This window comes from Colletotrichum siamense, assembly GCF_013390195.1.
Source record: "Colletotrichum siamense strain Cg363 chromosome Unknown KSG_Cg363_contig10, whole genome shotgun sequence".
Taxonomy (NCBI): domain Eukaryota; kingdom Fungi; phylum Ascomycota; class Sordariomycetes; order Glomerellales; family Glomerellaceae; genus Colletotrichum; species Colletotrichum siamense.
In genome coordinates, this window is record NW_023501023.1 from 3,189,872 (window position 1) to 3,205,325 (window position 15,454).

The 15,454-nt window shown below is 51.4% G+C and overlaps 5 protein-coding genes across 5 annotated transcripts; 1 reads left to right on the forward strand and 4 right to left on the reverse strand.

Moving 5' to 3' along the window:
* Nucleotides 1–166: 166 nt before the first annotated feature.
* CGCS363_v014753 (Secondary metabolism regulator LAE1) lies at nucleotides 167–1,903 on the reverse strand (the record flags this gene model as incomplete). Its single annotated transcript, XM_036646602.1, has 8 exons — nucleotides 167–221; nucleotides 274–693; nucleotides 766–903; nucleotides 957–1,149; nucleotides 1,214–1,255; nucleotides 1,320–1,410; nucleotides 1,469–1,501; nucleotides 1,556–1,903. The coding sequence occupies 8 exons, from the start codon at nucleotides 1,901–1,903 to the stop codon at nucleotides 167–169; spliced, it is 1,320 nt and encodes a 439-aa protein (XP_036488329.1).
* A 3,950-nt stretch (nucleotides 1,904–5,853) lies between these two features.
* Nucleotides 5,854–6,435, forward strand: CGCS363_v014754 (uncharacterized protein; the record flags this gene model as incomplete). Its single annotated transcript, XM_036646603.1, has 5 exons — nucleotides 5,854–6,069; nucleotides 6,123–6,137; nucleotides 6,189–6,299; nucleotides 6,365–6,376; nucleotides 6,427–6,435. The coding sequence occupies 5 exons, from the start codon at nucleotides 5,854–5,856 to the stop codon at nucleotides 6,433–6,435; spliced, it is 363 nt and encodes a 120-aa protein (XP_036488336.1).
* Nucleotides 6,436–6,667: 232 nt separating this feature from the next.
* On the reverse strand, nucleotides 6,668–7,947 carry atA-0 (6-methylsalicylic acid decarboxylase atA; the record flags this gene model as incomplete). The annotated part of the gene is made up of 2 exons (XM_036646604.1): nucleotides 6,668–7,096; nucleotides 7,153–7,947. 2 exons carry the CDS (start codon nucleotides 7,945–7,947, stop codon nucleotides 6,668–6,670), a joined length of 1,224 nt encoding a protein of 407 aa, XP_036488335.1.
* A 1,075-nt stretch (nucleotides 7,948–9,022) lies between these two features.
* pelF-1-1 (putative pectin lyase F-1) lies at nucleotides 9,023–10,546 on the reverse strand (the record flags this gene model as incomplete). Its single annotated transcript, XM_036646605.1, has 2 exons — nucleotides 9,023–9,964; nucleotides 10,022–10,546. 2 exons carry the CDS (start codon nucleotides 10,544–10,546, stop codon nucleotides 9,023–9,025), a joined length of 1,467 nt encoding a protein of 488 aa, XP_036488334.1.
* Nucleotides 10,547–12,880: 2,334 nt separating this feature from the next.
* AMTR1-1 (Transcription activator AMTR1) lies at nucleotides 12,881–14,813 on the reverse strand (the record flags this gene model as incomplete). The annotated part of the gene is made up of 6 exons (XM_036646606.1): nucleotides 12,881–12,884; nucleotides 12,950–13,373; nucleotides 13,443–13,954; nucleotides 14,007–14,454; nucleotides 14,514–14,737; nucleotides 14,794–14,813. 6 exons carry the CDS (start codon nucleotides 14,811–14,813, stop codon nucleotides 12,881–12,883), a joined length of 1,632 nt encoding a protein of 543 aa, XP_036488333.1.
* Nucleotides 14,814–15,454: the final 641 nt, after the last annotated feature.

A 15,454-nucleotide genomic window follows, 5' to 3' on the forward strand; every position in this document is an offset into this window, starting at 1 on the left:
AGCCTCCCAGTTCATCACGTATATTATTGTTACAGTCGTTACAATGAGAGGACAACCAATACTCGCAATGATGTCTATGAATAGCTGTATTCAAGATGAAGAGTCTAGCAAACACCGCTAACGTGCGGTCGGAAACCAAAAGCCATTATCAATTAGCCCGTGTAGGCTAGGGGGTCGCTGCGACCTCCGCTTCTGTTGGCTTCCTGCCAAAAGCAGAGTACCTACACATGGTCAGTATATAAAGTAAGAGCACGGCTGAGCTGGGGAACTTACACGGGGTAATACGCATGGATGCTCCTGTCGTTGAACTCATTGCGGCAGTGCATGGTCCCAACCAGTACCTCCTCCTTCGTCCAGCCGTGGGCTCTGGTGATTGTCGCTAAACATAACGGCTCCCAGCCTGCCAAGATATTTTCCTGAGACCACTTGGCAATCTCCTTATATCTTGCATCCTTGGGCCACATATTCGTGGGCCACTTAAACTTCAGGACTTTTACATCAACATAGCCTGCTCGCATCAGGACCTCCTTAATGTCCTCCATGTCGGTGGCGACGCGGCCAAATTGGATAGTTGCCTCTCTCACCAGCTTGGCCATTCTGAAGATCATGGCGTCGTCCTTGAGAGTGCCGTCATCGCTTTTCGGCATCAAAGAGATCTCGTTGATTTCGAGCCATCCGCCGGGGTTGAGATTACTGCGGAATATCAGCGGCCGACATTCGGTACATGAATGTTCCCCAAAGGGCAAGTCGAGATCGTCTTCTTACTCAAAACACTTTCTCGCGTAGGCATCCCAGTCTGCGATACAGCCGTTCATCATTCTGCTGTGAATGTAGTCGAACTTCCGCGAATAGATCCAGGGTTCCTCCAAGTCGTCGACCTCAAATCTAACGTTGGGTGGAGTACTATGTTACGAGTAAGGAACAGGCTTTTCCTCCCAAAAGAATTCGGAGCTCACAATGATGGGAATGTAGCGGAGAGATCAAAACCGAGCACTTCCGCCTCCGGGTGCTCGTCGCCAAACTCACATGCCCAAATGCCGGTGCCGGTGCCTACGTCGAGCACGCGTCCCACCTTAGCACCCGGATCGTTGGGCGGCGCGTTTCCAAGTCGGTCATCGAACGTGATGAGGAAAAGATTGTGTTGTAAATCTTATTTGACGGTCAGTTGTACATCATAACAGCTTGGCACAGAAAGTCAGAGGCGGTGGCTTACCCAGTCGGTCGTTTTCCCTCTCATCGTTAGGCAGGGTGTATTCTGCGAGACTCAGTATCAATCTCATTTCCTATCATTGGTCGGGGTGCTTGGCATTTGAACTCACTGCCGTCTTTGTAGGCGTGGTAGGTTCTCCCGTTTTCTTGGCGATAGTTGAAGATTGAGGCCGTAACACTTTGGGTGGACTCGCTCGTACTCTAGTCGTTGATAAGCACATGCCTCTTGCTATCACCGTAATAAACAGGCTTATCTCACTTCTCCTCTTTCGGACGCAGTGTCATCGAAGGGCTATTGGCAGATGAAGTTAGTAGACATTCATGCAACCAGTTCCAGCAAGCCTACATTTTCATCGGCGACAATTTGTTCTTCGTGATCCAGCGCAGGCGCGGCATTGGTGGGTGTTGCGACCGGAGAAGCTTCTTCCTCACGGCCAGGGGTCGCAGCAACGGTGGCGGGTGTTGCGACCGGAGAAGCTTCTTCCTCACGGCCAGGGGTCGCAGCAACGGTGGCGGGTGTAGCGACAGAAACCACTTCTTCCTCGGTTGCAGCAGCGTTGGCGGGTGTTGCGGCCGGGACCGCTTCGTTCTCTCGGCCAGGCGTTGCCGCAGCGTTGGTCGGTGTTGCGGCCGGAACAGTTTCCTCCTCGCGGTCCACCGCAGGCGCGGCGTTGGTGGGTTCTACGGCCGACATCCTTGAGAGTTGAATCCGGCAGTATTTCTCGAGAGTGGTTACAGGTGCGTGGAAAGCCTGCTCTCTCTCTCTGCATTGGCATGCGATCCGTGTTGGGTTTTATCTGTTGGTCCTGTAAGATGGGTCGGCTTACCCCTCCCTTGGCTGTTTGCACATCGTCGCCAAATGCGCGTTGCTCCCCCGCCAGCGGAGATGGTTTCCCCAAGCAGAACTGCGTTCCACGTATCACAAGGATGCAGCTTTGCAACGACAGGTGTTCGTCGGGAGTACGTGGGCCTGGTGCCGCCTGTTGTTGGTACTGTTTTCTCAAACAAGACGCACCAAGCCCAAAACCGCAGGACCCTTCGCTTCGCATTACGACCTCGAATACCTAGCCAATCAAGCTGGCAACGGCTCAGGTGAACCCGTGAGCCGTTGCATTAGTTTGGCGAAAGCATTAGCCTCTTTGATCACGTCTCCGTAGTATCCGTACCCAGCGAGGCTCGCAAACCCGACTCTGGCTGGCTATGCTACGAAACCGATCGTTTTCTCGACCGGTGATTCAAGTTTGGATCTCCCCAGGCGAGATCCAAAGACCCATTAAGGTACTTGGTGAAAGGGAATGGCAAGATCAAGCTGCAAAAGGCGGATTCCTCGGCACACCACGGGTCCCAAATCCCCATTGGTTTGGTTTGTTTTCCGGCACCCCGGAAATAAGGCTTGCACCGAAGAGTCCAACACCACCCACGCTGTAGGAATGCCTATGGCATCAGCAATAGCCGAGTTGAAAACCCACTAAACACACCAGCTAGCGCCTTTGTCTTTGGTCGCTCTGGAACAGCCCATTCTAATAATCGTCAGTTGAGGACATGGTACGTATGGTGGCTGAGCTCACAATCATGTGTTCACTTCAGTGACGGGCGGCACTGATAAGATCGATAACAATGTCCAATAGCCTGTTTAATACCCATGTCCAGTCGAAAACTGTAAAGATGTGGCAGTGTTGGCACACTGCAAGGTTCTGTCTTCACGCCGACCTGCGTGTCTCACTGTCAGATTGAGCTGCCTTCGAATGGCGGGGCGACCGCGGTTTGCCTCACTTGTAATTAGTAGGCGACGCGATGCACGTTGATTATCGAGAGAGATTTAAGCCCCGACGCCTCCCAACCTTGTTTCTTTCACGACACATGCATATTCATGGAGAATTATGCCAATCAGCCTTCGCCGTGTCGCTGAACGCCATTCCCAGTCAGCGGTATGGCCAACGTAATAGACTATCTCGTAGCCAACTGGCTGTGCAGGGCGCTTGCAGACGTTGAAGATCCAGATGTCACGGGCCTAGGAGTATGATAATTTGACGTCAGCCACGAGGGTCAAATTAGACGGATACGCTAAAGTCCCGTAGGTCGTAGTCTCATTCATGATATCCATGATCTTCAATTTCTTTGCGATTACGATGGCGTATGTCTTTGACTGGCTACCTGAATCAACCGACAGCAACTCAATTGACGAGGCCTTTCGCCAAAACTTGCGTTGGTTCTTTTCGTGCTCCAACGACCACAGCAGTCCCGAAAACGTCACCAGACTCAAAAGAATCCATGCGTTTGAGCCGTTCGTGCTTGGTATGAGCGATCAGCACTTCATTACCGGAGTAGCCCTGGCGATCGTTAGCATGTTCATGACGTTCAACAACAACCTGAGTGAAAAGTTCTCGGTTTGCTTCTTTCAGATCGCGACAAGACTCGGGTACTTCTCTTGCATTGTACGTCTTTGTGCAATCTCTCTCCTGCGCGAGCATTTCGAAGCTTACAAGCGCCTGAGGACATTCCTCGTATGTGTGGCGGCCGTACTACTAATCCTTTTGTAGTATGCATGACGATATCTGAATCGGTTACCTTCAGATTCAATCGCCACATCTCAGTCGAATGCGTAAAACAACATTTCAAATTTATCAACCCTGACCAGCCTCGGTACGTCTCGTTTTCATACGAGGTTGTGGTTCTTTTGATTCAGACGGTCCTCGTCTTGGTTATAATCCTCGGCTATTCGAGGCGGTTCCTTGGACTTTATCACAAAGATGCCGGGGCGGACTACCACTACTGGTCTCGATGGTCTCTGCAACGACTGCTGGGAGAGCTAGCTGGAAAGAAGTACAACAACGAGTTCACGCCCACGATGAAATCACTGTTTGAGGAACTTTGTGACAGCAGGGACGATCCTACTGTGGACCGTTGGATCTTGGCGTTAGACATATGGGCTAAGTCCATATCCAACAGCTTTCTCTGGGGAATAATCTGGCTAGGTTTCTACTTTGTCTTTGGAATGGGCAATTCCTGGGAATTCTACTTGGATGCAGGTCTGACGCACCAGATTGACGCAAACTTCGGTCAAGTGATACCGTTGATTCTTGTTTGTATTCGGTTCTTCTCTGCTTGGGCTGCTTCTTCATGTAAGTGCTCCTTTAATGCGTTGTTGAACTTAGCCAAACCAATGTCATGCAGCCACAATCGCAACCCATGAGCAGCATTCGAGAAACAACACATTCCAATCTCCCTGAACCCAGCCGTGTAACTCTCCACGGCGCCATGATGAAGAGGTAAGCTACAATACTAAAGTCAACGCACCGCAGACTGAGTCTGGAGCTCATAAGAAGACACAGGCAAGAGAGGGGATCATGGATGTTGCAAAAGAAGTCGGAATCTTTTTACGATGGTTGGAAGCCTCCACATTCATGTACGCTTTAGGGCTGATAGTATGGTCTCTGATGTTTGCAGATGTGATTCCTGGGGAATTCTACTTATCAATTGTTGCCTGCAATGTGTCAATTGGATTTGTCGTTGCTGGAGCTGGAACTTGGTTTATGGCTGTGTTTACCGTCTGTTCCGAAGGATTGGTCCCCATCATCTATGAATAACTTCACCGACGATACATTCTCCTGCGGTCGTTATTCGGAAGAACGCATGACAGTCGAGATACCATTTGATGCAGTAGATAGATTGCACACTGTTTGAAGCACCAGCAGAGCCAGAAACTTGCTGGATGTAAAAAAAAAAAAAAAAAAACGCCACCGCGCAGAACAGATATTTGGCCGAGATGACAACAGTACATCGGAGCGGGAATATTAACTTCAAGTCCACTACAACGGCTGGTATAGATTAAAATATGAAGGGAGCTCTGGCCAAATCTACCGCTGCGGTCAGGGCTTCGCTAGGACCAGGGCCCGCCAAGAGTCCGGTATTCGTACTCCCTGTGCTTGCGATGCGGGTTCAATAATCATGCCATAGGTACCTATGTCGCCAAAATGGTGAGCTGTTTGATTAGCCTTCTTCTTCCTTGTCTTGTGTTTGCTTCTAGGACAATATATTCACACACCGGAGCCCTCGCCAGGTCACTATTTTGAACAGGCGTGGTTACTTTGCGCCAAATGGTTCGACCGACACACAAGCAGGGGCTATTTTCGGTTTTATCATGTAGCGGCGGCCTCTCGGGGTTTCAAGACAGTCCCTAATGGCAACGGCGGAAAGCCGGCATAAGGAGCATTGACAAAGTCCGGCAGTCACGAGTCGTGACTCGTAAGGTCCACAAGTGATATTAGAACGCCCATTAAGGAACGTGAAATCTTGGCGCAAGTACGAGACAGCAAAAGATGGAGGGATAAGGCAGGGAATGTTTGAAGATCACTTTAGATTTAATATGTCAAACTTTCATGCCATGTGACAAACTGGCCCAAGCATAGCGGTCAGCACCGACTTGTTGCGTGATATCGATGATTGACAAGGAGCCCGAATACGCGGTTCTCGTTCACCTCGATGTTCCAGGCTTTATCGATGACAAGGTGACGAACCGCAAGGACCAACAGTGCGTCGCTGTCATCGCAAACCCCCCACTTCAATTTAATTGAGTTTAACAATCGATGCATCACCTGGAATGCTCCGACAGTTCTTCAGCCTACAAATACTACATACGCCTAAATGTTCCTATCCCTATTTGAACTCCTCGTCTACCAAACTCACCATATCCCCGTCATCGGCCACTTGAAATCCTCCCAACCTAAACTCGACGTACCATCATTATTTATCGATATGAAGTACTTGGCTGTTCTTTTGGCTTTTGCCGCCTCTTCTAATGCTGCTTGGTGCAACGCCGGATGGGGCAAGCCCGCCGGAGCCTCATGCCCGTCTGGCTACGTAAGTTCACTCGCAACATTGATCAGAATCGTACTCAGCTAACCCTATCCTAGACCAACACCTACTGTGTACGATAGTCCCCTCAACCAAAATAATGTCTCACTAATATATGTGCAAAGTGTGAGGAGCCTGGAAGTCAACACGGGGACTTTGGTTCGCAAAAAGTCTGCGTTAACCCGTCCAACGGCGCCGGCACTGCGCCTGTTCTGAGTTCATGCCTGGGTAGCGGTGTAAGTATCTAGTCTCTCCGCGCGTGCTCTAACGAACAATTACTGACAATCTCATCCCCAACTAGTTCGTGCGCTGCGTAAGCTATGCCTTCCTCGGTCTCGGTATCATTCTCACATTTTGCTATAGTGTCCGTAAACCCTTCGACAGATATCCTGTTGAGCAACCACCATCTCGAGGGGGAGGTTCCCCGATTTTATCTCATGCATACTGGAAGCGCAGACAGCACTTGATGATTAGCCAGCATTTACCGATAGAAAAGGGCAAACAGGCGCTAGAGGTGCCCAGAATCTCACAAGCCTTTGGGTTATGGGAAAATTGTAACGACATAAGCATGGTATTCCAAGCCGAACTTTTAGGTTTTCATAATTCACAACTCCATCCTATATCTCTCGAAGGCCTCAACTGCGGCTCGGACTTGAGCGTCCATATCTACCCCATTTGTGAACATGCCACCTTCCTTCATCCGAGCACGCATGTGTTCCAAGTCAATCTCGTCTCCGTCTTGGCTGTACAACCTGCCAAACTCTCTCGTAATGTCCACAACTTTTTGACTTCGCGGCCGTCGAATCTCATCGAAGGCTTTCAAACCTGGCTCAATCTCGTCAACCGATGTTAGCCGATTGAAGATGCCTGCTAGTATGGAGCAATCTTCGATGGCTTGGGCAGCTCCGTTTCCTGCGTGGGGCAGGGTTGCATGGGCGGCATCACCAAGCATGGCCACATGTCCTTTGTAATATGTCGGTGCATGCTCGTGGTCTTGCAAGCTCCAATCCTCATTGTCGCTTTTCTCGACGGCCTAGTGAACATGGTACAGTCAGCCGTTTGCTCACGGTGTCACCCACAAATACTTACAGATATAAGTGCATCAATTTCTGGTAGAAACCCTTTCCACAGATCCGAGTTGAATGGCGCCCCTTTTTGCGGGCACTTGGTGTCTCTTTGCAAGCAACCTATGCTGTAAGTTTGTCCGAGATCGACTGGAATGCCGATGATGAATCCATAAGGGGTGCAATAGCCGATGGCGTTGTCGATGCAATGTTGGGGAATGATTTGTTTGGCCCTTGTCATGGGGATTGCTGAATGAAACTGCCGCCATTCATCGTGGTTGACAGGCTTAGTCGCCGGATGTTCGGGCCCGAGGATGAATTTCCTGGTAGGACTGAAAACCCCTTCGGCTCCGAACACGACGTCGAAAGTGTCATCTGTGCCATCCTCAAAACTGACCTTAACCTCCTTTGTGATAGCATTCTCCTCGATGTCGACCAAGCGTTTGCCAAAATGCAGTCGCTCCTTGGGCATCACATCGTCTTCCAAGAGTCCTTCAATGAAATGTGCTCGATGGACCGTCCTCCTTCCTTTAGCTCTCCCCAATTCTGCAACCAAAGTTCCTGCATGTTTTCCGGCAGAAAGGAGAAATTGGGTTGCCATCTCCATGTCTTCTTCGTTGGCCATGAAGTGGGACTTTTTAAAGTACGCCTTCTTGATTTCCGGTGATATGAGATCCATGGATTTGATGGCATTCGCATGCAGAGCAAGACCAAACCCTCGGAATCGAACGTTGGGGTGTCCTTCGAATAGGTGAACGTCAAGATGAGGGTTGCTAAGGAGGCCGATTGATAGACAACAGCCGGCGATGCCGGCACCCATGATGCCTACACGCACGCGACGGGGTTCGAAGTTATCGCCCATGCTTCAGATTCTTATGGTGATTTCCTCAGTACCTCCGTTGACTTTGGTGTTTTTGATCAATTTTTGAAGCACAAAATGCGGGGTGTTACAGCTTCCAGTTCAAATAGAGGATTCCACTCCATGCCGTGGGTCCTCCATACATCATGGTGCTACGTCGACCCATGGCGGCGAACCAACATGACGAGCATCGTACCATTTCTCCACTGAAGATTTATTCATGCAGGTCTCTTAGCCACACAGTCCAATAAAAGTGGCTTTTGCAGCGGACGAGTCGCACTTGTCATCCGGGCCAGGCGACTCATTGAACACAATTTCAGCCACTGAAAATACTATTGCCTTGAATAATAAGAGGTCGCAGCTTACCCCATTAGACGGCCAAATCAGCGCATACTGATATTACTGGCACAGAAGTACTATCAAGTGAACTTTGGGTAATTAAGTCTAGGAACCACCTTTCATCCGTTCGCCCTGCTGGACTCTCTCAAATAACTGACAGGTTCCCCTCGATCACCGGCGAAACAGGAACAAGTGTTGGCAAAGGAGGCGACGTTGATGAATCGATGATAGATAAAGCCCCTCCAAAGAGGCTGTAGTAGTAAGATCTCAGCAGGGGTCAGATGGACATGACACTAACATTAAGTGCATATTACATGCTTTTATACTCTAGATGTGATCGCGTCGCCTCAGTAATCGGTGATTGAGGCGCAAGGGCTCTTATTCTGGGATTCCTAGCAACACTGAATTGAGACGGCATCATGTTGGCTGGAGATGCTGCAGATGTTCCTCCCGTGACGATCATGTCAGACCTAGGTGCAAAAATGACTAGAGATTACGCGCAATCGATGGACCAGATCAATGCCACCAGTGACAAAAAACACGATAACGATAACGCGCCGATGGTAAATGTGATTCAAAGAAACGAATATGGTCATAGTAGTTGATTAATGTTACAAATGCTACATCTCTCGTTTATATTTACAAGAAGCGTTGGCGACTTCAGAATATGTTCAGTTTGAATATCCAAGACGCTGCATTAGATACGACGAAGCGACTTCATGCTGCGTCTGGCGGCGGAGCTGAGGCACTGAGAGTACCACTCGTTCTGAACGACGCAAGAGGTTCCGGCGGCGCAAGTCGTGGCGCCAGTCCAGCCGCTGCCACCGCACTGGCTCCAGGCCTGGGCAGTAACAGTCGAAGAAGAACCGGACTCCGCGGCAGCGGGCTCCTCGGTGGTGGTCTCCTCGGTGGCAGGCTCGGTGGCAACAGGGGTGGTCGCGGCGGCGGAGCTCTCCTCGGTCGCGGTCTCCTCGGTGGAAGTCTCTTCGGTCTCGGTGGTAGGGGTGGCGGCCGTGGACGAGCCCACGTTGGCGGGTCCAGCGCTGCCCTTGACGAGAGCGGAGACACCGGTGGCAGCGACGGGCTCGACGAGGTAGTCCTTGAGCTTGGAGAAGGTAGACAGGGCGGTGGTCTCCTTGAGAGCCTTCCAGGTACCGCTGGAGGAGTCGACGCTGTTGACCTGGCAAGCACGGCCGATGGAAGAGGTGCAAGAGCTGGCGGACGAGGCGTCGGGGACGTTGAAGCTGTTGGAGTAGGCCTCGCCATCGTAGGGGGTGTCGACGGACTCGAAGGCGTTACCCTCGATCAGGGAGACGGTGCCGGAGTAGAGCTCAAAGGAGTGGCCCTTCATGTTGGAGAACAGGTTGTTGGTCGCCTGGAAGGTTCCCTTCTCGCCGAGCTTGGGGGCGCGGCCGGAGACGTCGTGCCAGTAGTTGCGATCGAGGGTCATCTGGTCGCCGTCACCGTTCAGCATCATGGTCCAGTAGTGGTTGCCGTTGCAGGAGGCAGAGGTGGTGGTGACACCGTCGAACTCGTTATTGGAGATGGTGGCGCGGGAGCCGTCGTAGTGGCTGACGATGAATTGACGGCCGACCAGAGAGATCTTGTTGTGGTCGATCCAGACACCATCGTTGCCTCCCTACAGGAATGTTAGCAATCGACACAGAGTGATTCGAGAAGTCAAATAGAGGTTTACCTGGAGATCAATGGCATCACCTCCCCAGACAACACCGGGGTTGAGGTTGGTGATGGTGATGCCCTGGATGATGACGTTCTTGGCGTTCTTCTGGATGCGAAGACCCTTGCCGTTGAGAACACCCTTGCCGTTGGAGCCGATGATGCTCTTGTTGCTTCCGACAACCAGGGGCTCGGTGCCGGCGACGTCGTACGTGACAGTCGCGACGGTGTTGTCGCTGGTTCCGCAAGACAGGTCTCCGAGGTACAACTGTCCACCGTTGGTGGAGCTGCAGCTCTTGCGGTCGCATCCCGCTCCAGAGGCCGACTCGCCGGTGAAGTCGTACTCCTTGTCGATAACAATGGTGCGGGCGGTGTCGTCGGAAAGCCACTCGGCCAGCTCTTCGGCGGAGGACGGGGTGGCAGCCTTAGCGCTGCCACCGCCGGTGACGCCGGTGGCAAAGCCGTACGCCGTGCCGACGACCGACTGAGCGGAGGCCGTGCTGGCGGCAGCGGCAGCAAGGATCACGGATGCTGAGAAACGCATTGTAGCGGGATGTGGGGTGGAACGAATGTGGTTTTTGTTAAAGAACGGATGCGTGAAGTCGATAAACGAATGACTCGATCACGCCGGCGCGAACTTGAGTCGAAGCTGAAGTTAACACTGGAAAGAGACGTCGAAAAGGAGGTTGACACAGAGAACCAAGAGATCAGCTCATCGCGAACTACCTTCGTACTTTAATAACAAGTCTAAACAGTGAGGCTCGAGCAGAATCCGATAAAGTGGCCAAGGGCCCACACAGCGGCAAGACTACCAAAACCGGGCGGCTGTTTGGTGAACTAAGCCGAAAGTGAGAGCCAAGACTCTGGGCAGCGGGTAGGTGGATTCAGGAACACCTAATATCAAGTTTCTTACTCGCCATAGCTGGCAAGGCCCCGTACTGGCGCATGCAATCAACGACCCCTTTCATTTGAGCGAGAGTAAGAGAGAAACCAACTCCGGAGCTATCCGCTGCGATCAGATTCCCCAAGTAGGATGGACCTACGCAACCACGTTTACTTTCTCGGGTTTTACCTACGGTAGCGGGAAAATCCCGACTTCATACTAAGCCTATGTAGCACGAGCTTCAATCAAGTTGAAACAATGACGCTTGACCTGTAGCCTCTGAGGCTCTCCGCCAATACTTTCCTAATTCCCCGCCAGTAACCCATAGGCTCGGTATCGCTAACACGTCCTCGTGGTTGGCTGATCGGCTAAGTTTTCCAGTTCTGTACGAACACTGCACTGCGCTTCTTTGAGTAATCAGATTGATGGTTGACGCTGACGATCATGATGCCATCACGAGCATATCTGCGGCGTACCGAAGCGCCTCCTTGCATGATGCAGCATGAAAGAATGGCAAATTTTTGGTCTTAGTAGTCTCAACTCGATAGTCTCACAATGATTGGATGGCACTTACGGAGCATTGATTCATCGTTCATCAACAGAAGCCCCAAATCTCCTCCCAATATGGCGTCCAACCGCTCCCGCCCCTGACGAGGATTGATCCCAGACCATCTCCGCGCCCTGTGTCTGGGTAGGTCAATATCATCCTGGCGGTTTGTATCCCGTTCATCTCACTGAAACTTGCAGAGACCGCCACTATCGAGTCGCGCGGAAGTGCGATAGGGACTCATTTTGACAGTCTGGTTGACACAGAATATAAAGTGAGACGGTCCGTGAGGATCTCGCCGTAAGGAACTGAGGCTTCTTCTGCTAAACTAAAGAAATAGAAGTTCTGGCCTTGTAGCTGTCAAGGTCCTGAGGTTAGAATTATCGGGCTCCACGCATGATCTTCGTCTCCTGCGCCGTATTGCCAGAACCGCGCCGATTAAGGCTACCAACATCACACAATTGCTAGTCAAGGCCCGGGCAAGAATACCAAGAACGTTGAGAAGGACGTAGTCTCAAGAAATCTAAGGCCAAACGGCGAACGCCACCGATTGCTTATAGACACGCCGGAGTCCAAGGCCTGAATGTATGTTACCCGTAAACTTTGCTGTCCTAGGATAGCGGAAAGCGTTCTTGACATTTCGCAATGATGGATAGTCTCCACCTATCCACCCGCACTGAGAATCTTTTCGGTTCCATTTATAGACAGTGAGTCCAGGTCTATCCTCGTAGTCGGGAGGCTAGACTACAAGGAAGATCGGCGGGGGCCTGCTCAAGTGGTAGCTGCATGCTGCACAATCACCTGCAGAATACCCGCAATACGACCATGGGACTTACCGACATTCGCGAGAACATGAAAAGATTTACTGTTTTCTGACCATCACCAAAGCCCGCCGCTTTGAATAGCTTGCTTCTTTATAAACCCTCCGATGAGGACCATCACTCCTCAAGGCCTTGGTGGCCCACAGCTGATTTCTTTTGGAGTAGGCCACAAAAGTCTACTGCGTCATCTGGCGCCCCAGCGACCATATGTGATGACAGAGGCTACGCTAAAAAGGCAGACGTCTATTGAAATAGGTAACAACAAGCTCTGTCATGATTTCGTACTAACAGAGAACTCCATTACGTATCAAGGGTTCCCAATAATCGTCCTCATTCACCTTCCATTCATCAGTCAACTTCCTGACCTGATAGTTTGTGGCCCATCCCAGCTCTGTTTCGATGTCAGAGAGCAGCCTGAGGACCAATTCCTGCTCCGGTCGTTCGTGGAATGACTGCCCCGCAACAAATAGTGGCTGCACGGAGTGGATACGGACAGCATCCGGGGGATCTGAAAGGCTGATCCCGCATATCTCCTTGCCGTGTCGGAGAACCTCCCTTTGAATGAGCCGGTATGACCTCAGACGCGCTGACACTGTCGAACGGATCGCTGTCGATTCTTGCGGCCGATTAACTAGTAGCAAAATGCAGGCCATGTGATAGCTCTGCATTGTTGCTGCACACATGGGTATGTCGTACCATATCATCTCCATATCCTTGACATTTTCTCCGCCCTCCGTCGACGTCGTGTACTTGGTTCTGGCACTCGGGGCAAAAGTTGGCGGGAGGCTTTCGTACCATCTTTGCAGCTCCATCTCAAGCTTCTCCCATCGCTGGAGGAGCAGCTCTTGTGTGACCCCAAGAGACATGCGTTGGCCCGCTGGTCTGGAGTAGTCTTCCGGTATGATGCCATCTCCCGAGGTAATGAAGTTTACAACCTTTCCGAGGAGCCAGAGGAGCTCGTTGCTTTTCGAGTCTTCGTCTACGTCGGTCGAGGCACGGATATCGGCGGTACAAAAGGGGCTGAAGGGGAGGAGGAGGCTATTTTCGTCTGTCGCTAGGCCAAAGTTCTGCCAGAGGCGAACGTGGTCGAGGTTCAGACGAGTTTGCGTCTCGCTGATGACTATTGTCAATCATTCGATTAGTTTTATGGTCCTTTGCATAAAGAAGAGACGCCACCAAAAGGACCTACACGCGCAGAGAAAGTCCTGCCTAGCCAAGCTCCAGAATATTGGCCCCTTGATTGGGGACTGTGGGATGGGTACTGGTGAGCAGCCAGTAAGGTTACTGTCTGACGCAGAATACAGGGGCAGAGCCGTCAGATGCGCCTTCCATGCGTTCCCCGGAGCATTCATCAGCTCATACATGCACAGAATGGCAACTGCAGCGAAGGTATCGGTGTGTCGACCACCGTCCATATCTCGGGTATTATCGTATCCACCGAGAGCAATAGCATGCTTCAGGCAGCGGATCGCTTGGTGGTAGTATCGGACGGCGTGGTATTGCCAATCTGGTGTCCTGGAAGTCGGAGAGCTAAGTGATGCTCTAGCGCTGCGGGTAGATTGTTTCTCGCAGTTGTCGCTTTGAGTTCGTGATAGATGCTTCGCCGCTAGGGCGCAAATGGCTGATTTGAGCAGGGGCCGTGTAGTTGCTCGTATTGGTATCTTGCAAGAGAAGTGGGCACTTGTGTCGAAGAGATCCATCCTATTCGCACAAATTAGTCCATAACTATCTTCACTGAAGAGATTCGCTGTACCATTGCCCTGGACCTTCTCGGAAGTGTCTAAGAAGTTGAAGCCCAAGGACACTTGTTTCTGGGTCGTTGATGTCTTCATCCACAGGAACATCATCGTCTGCTTCGAGTATCGGTGGTGTGTAGACAACAGAGCTTCGAGGGCCCCTCTCTGTAGGAGGAGATACAGTTCCGAAAGTTTCGATGTTACTGTCGTTCAACAAGATATCTGGTGTGTTTGGAACTTCTCGCGGAGGCTCTTGAGCGCAATCTATCCGAGACACCGCGTCAGGATCAAGCTGGCTTCCTGAATCTTGCGAGGGAGGCGTCGGTAAGGTGCTATCCCACCGGGCCGGCGGGATATCGTCGGAGCGAGTATAAGTAAGTCCATCACCTGCATGCCGCAATAGCAATTCGTCTTCGAAAGCCGTCGTGTCATCTTCGTATGGGTTTGCGATGTTCACAAACGTAACTGAGGGTCAGTCAGGAACCTCTCCGTCCACTACAGAGTTGAAGCCAGATTGTACTTACGGTCGCCGGGAATGTCAATCCAAACATGGTCTTTGGCAAAGAGTCCCTCAGTTACAGCACGCCCTGCTAATGTCTTCTCTTGTCCTTGCCCAAGCAGACCTTGGACGTCGAAATGGCGGAACTTCGTGTCTTGTGAAAAGATGCATTCTCTGTCAGATTTCGTACACTGTCCGCACGTAGGCTTGGCTTCGTCACACTTGAGCTTTCGCTGTCGACATGTCAAGCTGCACAAGGTTAGTGCAAGCTGGCTTGCTGAGCAGTTGACAACGTGAGGGCCCACCATCCATGATGCGAGCGCATGTTGTCTAGAGCCCCAAACAGGGGGGCGTAAGCCAGGATGTCTCCTATTGGAAGACGTCGAAAAACTTGCCCGCACTAGACTGGAGTTGGAACGAACGCGGCATTTTGCGCGAGACAAGAGTCCGATACTTTCGAGGCCGTGAATCAAAGTCCGGCTGGTTGTTCGGACACCGACATGAAGAGTTTGTGGAGAGGGAAACAGATACGAGAGTATGGGTTGTTATGCGGGACAGAAGCAGGAAATCGTTCCGGTGGAACACAAGAACACGTCAGTGCGGGGACTTAGGGAACTTCCAGAGCGTTGATGGTCTGGAACCTCAACAGTAGTGTAAGCGAATGGAATCCAATTCTCAAGTGATCCACGGGGTGTTTCAAGTCTTTCCAAGGGCGCGGATACTAGCTGCTTGGTGAATCGCATTAGCATAGTCCCGTCAGCTGCACCTGCAGGTTGGCGAGAAGCCGGTCGACTTATTCTTCGCCGCTTAGGGTAAACCAACAGGACAAGTGCTTATAAGGTCCGTATTGTTGTTGGCTTCAATCATGCAGGTGATGATAGTTCACCATGTACCTTATGGGTCAATGGCGCCGTATGATATGGAAGCGAAAAAGACGTTTCCGAGTGTATCAAGAGCCCGGTGGAC